General features: G+C 39.1%; 1 protein-coding gene across 1 annotated transcript in view; it reads left to right on the top strand.

Moving 5' to 3' along the window:
- The window catches only part of WDR26 (WD repeat domain 26), a 50,869-nt gene that overhangs the window by 37,359 nt on the left and 7,684 nt on the right, over window positions 1–5,826 (top strand). Inside the window, exons 10-13 of the mRNA XM_023513895.1 lie at window positions 598–758; window positions 1,090–1,168; window positions 1,435–1,564; window positions 5,373–5,558. Of these exons, the coding sequence (XP_023369663.1) occupies window positions 598–758; window positions 1,090–1,168; window positions 1,435–1,564; window positions 5,373–5,558 (556 nt within the window). The remainder of the gene's footprint in view (window positions 1–597; window positions 759–1,089; window positions 1,169–1,434; window positions 1,565–5,372; window positions 5,559–5,826) is intronic.

The following is a 5,826-nucleotide window of genomic DNA, read 5'->3' as shown; positions in this document are numbered from 1 at the left end:
CAAACAACAATGACAGCTGCAACCAAAAAATAGCCAGGCATTGTGGTGGGTGCCTGTGGTCCCAGCTACTTGGGAGGCTGAGGCAGGAGACTCGCTTGAACCCAGGAGTTGGAGGTTGCTGTGAGCTGTGATGCCATAGCACTCTACCCAGGGGGACAGTTTGAGGCTCTGTCTCAAAAAAATAATTAAAAAACAAAACAAAATAAAATAATTTAGCTAAAACGGGCTGTCAATTTCTTTTATTAAGCTGGTTTGAGACATATGGAATTTATTGTCATACTATCTTAACATGATTTTAAGTCATTTGTTATCAGTTCTCAGGGTGCAAAGTAACCTCGTGTGTTTCTCCTGACTTTGTTATTATAAAGCATTTATCCTTCAGGGTACTGGACTTGATAGTTCTCTAAATATAAAATGGGGACAGTAATCATTTTAGAACTTTGAATATTTATTAAGATAATGATTATAAAAGCTAAATCTTTTTTAGTAGCATAACTTCTGAATATTATAGGACAAATGAATTACTAAAGGATATTGTGAAGAGATTCTTTTGGTTTTTTGTTTGCTTTCTGAGTGCTGTTAGGGAGTTAATAGTAGTTTTCTTCTGCTCAGGATTTAGATGGTAATCTTCTTGACTCCTGGGAAGGGGTAAGAGTGCAATGCCTTTGGTGCTTGAGTGACGGGAAGACTGTTCTGGCATCAGATACACACCAGCGAATTCGGGGATATAACTTCGAGGACCTTACAGATAGGAACATGTAACTATTTTTTCCCCCTTAAATGGCAATTATCTGATTTGTATTAAAATGTGTAGTATTTCTCAATTTTTCAGAAGGACAGTTTTTATTATGTTTTTTGTTTTGTTTTTGATTTGATTTATAATTTGTATTGATGGTCAGGTAGTACTTAGTAATTATTAACTCATTCTTTTCAGTTGAGTATAGTGCATGATAATGATGATAGGTAAAATTGTCATGTGAGATAGAACATTTTCTGTTTTGATAGATTAAGCTAGAACATTCTATATTTATAATTTGAATGTCTTCATTCTTAATATGTTGCTTTTGACAAATTATGTTCTGATTTCAGAGTACAAGAAGATCATCCTATTATGTCTTTTACTATTTCAAAAAATGGCCGATTAGCTTTGTTAAATGTAGCAACTCAGGTACGTTCATTAATAATAATTTTCAGAAAAAGCTTACTACAGGTTTTCTAATTATGATTTTTAGTATACATATTTCTGCTACTTAAATTTTATTGCATGTGTTTGATCCTTAAGTATATAGAATAAACCATAAATTTATTAGAACATGGGCATTTTGCATAAATAGAAAGTAAAAGTGTTCTATCTAGCAAAGAGATATTCACAGATTACTTATAATTTTTCTGAGTAGAGATAGAATAAATATCTGTATTTTCTTTTGCCCACAGGGAGTTCATTTATGGGACTTGCAAGACAGAGTTTTAGTAAGAAAGTATCAAGGTGTTACACAAGGGTTTTATACAATTCATTCATGTTTTGGAGGCCATAATGAAGACTTCATCGCCAGTGGCAGTGAAGGTAAATTGTGTCATTTCAGTTTATGTATATATTGATATTAAAGTTTTTAATTCTCAATTTATGAAGGTAGTCATGTCCCCAAGGAAATTCAAGTTAAAAAATTTGTGAGTTATTTATCCAGTATACTGTTAATTTCCTTTTTTTGTAATGACTTGGTGCCCTCTTTATTGTTATGAATGTATACTGCCTACTCTGCCCATGTAGAGGAGTGTTTCGGGTATGTATCAAATCAAGATTTAGCTAAATCGGCTCGGTGCCTGTAGCTCAACCGGCTAAGGCGCCAGCCACGTACACCTAAGGTGGCGGGTTCGAATCCCCAGCCCGGACCCGCCAAACAACAATGACGGTTGCAACCAAAAAAATGGCCGGGCGTTGTGGCGGGCACCTGTGGTCCCAGCTACTTGGGAGGCTGAGGCAGGAGACTCGCTTGAGCCCAGGAGTTGGAGGTTGCTGTGAGCTGTAATGCCACGGCACTCTACCCAGGGGGATAGCTTGAGGCTCTGTCTCAAAAAAAAAAAAGATTTAGCTAAATCATATTTTCAGGTGCTGTGTTGTTTTTTTCATGGGACTGAGTTTTTAAGGATTAGTAGTGTCTAAAAACTTAAGATTAGCTAGGCTGAGCATGGTGGCTCATGCCTATAATCCTAGCATTCTGGAAGGCTGAGGCAGGCCAGTTGCTTAAGCTCAGGAGTTTTGAAACCAACCTGAGCAAGAGCAAGACCCCGTCTCTTCTAAAAATAAAAAACTGAGACAAGAGGGATAAACTCATGAGCCCAAGAGTTCGAGATTGCTGTGAGCTCAGCCCATGGCGACAGAGTTAAGATGATTGATAGATCAACAGAGTTAAGATGATAGATGTTAATTATAATGTTCTACCTGAACTTGGACAGAATTGATAATAGTTAGATCTTCAACATTTCTTTAGTGGCCACAGAGAATAATTCAGTTTGATAATTCTTATGGTTTAAAAATAACTTTAATTGGCTCGGTGCCCATAACACAGTGGTTTTAGTGCCAGCCACATACACCAAGCGTGGTAGGTTCAAAACCAGCCCGGGCCAGCTAAATAACAGTAACAACTGCAAAAAGAAAATGACCAGGCATTTTGGCAGGCGCCTATAGTCCCAGCTTCTTGGGAGCCTGAGGCAAGAGAATTGCTTAAGCCCAAGAGTTTGAGTTTGCTGTGAGCTGTGACAGCACGGCACTCTACCAAGGGCAACATAATGAGACTCTGTCTCAAAAAATAAATAAATAAATAACTTGAACAAAATTGTCCCTAGTCCTACTTTTTTTGAATAAATTTGTTCCGTGGTCTAAAAGCATCAGTATCCCAGGCTGCCATGTATCTGTCCAATTTAAAATATGAATTGCTCTGATGATTCCCCAACAATAAAATATATATATATAAAATATATATAAATTGCTCTGGATTCACAAGGTGGTAAAGTAGAAAAGACAAAAAAATAAGAAACATGGGGCAGCGCCTGTGGCTCAAAGGAGTAGGGCACTGGCCCCATATGCCAGAGGTGGCAGGTTCAAACCCAGCCCTGGCCAAAAACTGCAAAAAATAAATAAATAAATAAACAAACAAACATGAAAAACTCAAGTATGAATTATTTAAAGGACACAAGCACAAATAAGTCAGGCAGTTTTAAAACTTAGTGTATTTTGTGTCCTTTGTTTTGAGACAGAGTTTGTTGCCCTGGGAAGAATACGTGATGTCACAGCTCACAGCAACCTCAAACTCTTGGGCTCAAGTGATCTTGCCTCAGCCTCCCAAGCAGCTGGGACTATACAGGGACCCAGTGCAATGCCTGGCTAATTTTTCTATTTTTAGTAGAGATGGGGTCTTGCTTTTGCGCTTGCTCAAGCTGGTCTTGAACTCCTGAGCTCAAGTAGTCCACCCACCTCACCTTCCCAGAATGGTAGGATCACTGGCATCAACCAGTGCACCCAGCCAATTCAAATGTTTTATTACAGTTCTGAAACATTAATCACATCTAGTGTATACGTTATCTCTTAAGATGACCACAGTAGGCTCGGCGCCTATAGCTCAACCGGCTAAGGCGCCAGCTACGTACACCTAAGGTGGCGGGTTCGAATCCCCAGCCCGGACCCGCCAAACAACAATGACGGCTGCAACCAAAAAATAGCCGGGCGTTGTGGCGGGCGCCTGTGGTCCCAGCTACTTGGGAGGCGGAGGCAGGAGACTCGCTTGAGCCCAGGAGTTGGAGGTTGCTGTGAGCTGTGATGCCACGACACTCTGCCCAGGGGGACAGCTTGAGGCTCTGTCTCAAAAAAAAAAAAAAAAAAAAAGATGACCACAGTAATCTATTTGCCATTTACTTGCAAGGGATGTATTTCAAGGACCCTCCAAAATACATAAAAATGCCGGTAAAAGACAGAGCAATTAGGAAACCGTTTCCCAAAAAGTGCCATTTCTTAAGCCTTTTTGTTGTGTTGACAATATATAGAAAAACCAGCTGTATTTTTTACCCTTGGATAAGCAATGAATTTCTCAGACTGATAGAGCAAGCAGACCTTGACCATAAAGCCTTTTTTTTTTTTTTTTTTTTTTTTTTTGCAGTTTTTGGCCAGGGCTGGGTTTGAAACCCCCCCTCCTCCGGCATATGGGGCTGGCCCCCTTCTCCTTTGAGCCACAGGTGCCGCCCAGCCTATTATTCTTTTTATTGAGACAGGGTCTTGCTTTGTTACCCAGGATAGAGTGCAGTGGTATGTGCCATCATAGCTCACTGCAACCTTGCACTCATGGTGTGAAGTGATCCTGCAGCCTCAGCCTCCCAAAGTGGTAGGACAAGAGACATGAGCCATGATACCTGGCAGAGTTGGTTTGTTATGGTCACTTTATGAGATTATATAAATAGTCTAATACAAAGCCATACTGTGGTGCAGATAATAAGCCATTGTCTAGACTCACTAATAAACTCCTGAGCAGGGCTTCTCTGGATTTGAATCCAAACCTTACCATTTATTAGCTGTTAATCATGAGCAGACCATTTAACTTCTCAGTGCTTCAGTCATCATAAAAAGGGCGTAAGGATACTACTACCTTATGGAATAGTAATGAAGATGAAATGTACATAAAGTACTTGGTACCTGGTACTTTGTAAACACTCAGAAAAGTTTAGCTATCATCTTTACCGTTGTTTTTGAGTTATCACTGCCTGTTAGGGAATGGGTTGGGGAGAAAATGTCTCCCTCTGTCTCCTGGCCTAGAGTGTAGTGGGGTCATCATAGCTCACTTCGATCTCAAACACCCAGGCTCAAGCAATCCTCTTGCCTCACCCTTTGGAGTAACTAAGACTACAGGTGTGTGCCACCCTGCCTGAATATTTTTCAATTTTTTATAGACAAGGTCTTGCTCTTGCTCAGACTAACGTCAGGCAATCTTCCTACCTCAGCCTCCCATTATAATTAGCATCATAGATGTGAGCCACTGTGCTCAGCCAATACTTTGCTTTTTGTCATCTCACATTTCCATAGATTTTTATCCTTATTCCTATCCTGGGTTTGTTTTACATTCAAAGACCTTGGTTTGTAATTATATTGCTCATGTATTGATAGAATATCGCAGATATTTTTTGGTGACTTGAGAGCTGATTACCTTAACAGGAAAAAAGTAAATTTTATTAAAATGACTTTTCATCATGTAATTTGTTAAACTTTCATATTATATTTGTTTTGCCTTTAAGTTCTAGTAAGAATCACAAGTTCTGTGTGCAGTGAATGATCAGTTGGTTTTGTTAATGTAAAACCCTAACTTTTCTTTAAATTATTATATATTCAGATCACAAGGTTTACATCTGGCACAAACGTAGTGAACTGCCAATTGCGGAATTGACAGGGCATACACGTACAGTAAACTGTGTGAGCTGGAACCCACAGATTCCATCCATGATGGCCAGCGCCTCAGATGATGGCACTGTTAGAATATGGGGTCCGGCGCCTTTTATAGACCATCAGAATATTGAAGGTAATACTGTTGTATGTAATGTTCCTGTGTTTTCTGCCCAAAAAATTCTGCTTATTAAGAAGTTCTGGCATTTTAAAGCAATAATTTATTTAAAGGGGTGCTATATGATTTATTTTTTCTCTCTTTTAGAAATTGTTCCCTGTCTCCACAGAAACAATTTAAGTAATCTAAAAGCTAACAATGGTTGTTGTTTCTGAGGGGACAATGAAGAGAATAAGCTGAAATGTGATACCTCATCCATTTAGCTATTTTAAAGATCTTTTTTTTT

This window comes from Otolemur garnettii, unplaced genomic scaffold (assembly GCF_000181295.1).
Source record: "Otolemur garnettii isolate 467f Iridium unplaced genomic scaffold, OtoGar3 scaffold00045, whole genome shotgun sequence".
NCBI lineage: Eukaryota > Metazoa > Chordata > Mammalia > Primates > Galagidae > Otolemur > Otolemur garnettii.
Note: the sequence above shows the minus strand (reverse complement) of the source record. Positions and strands in the feature narration are given on the sequence as shown.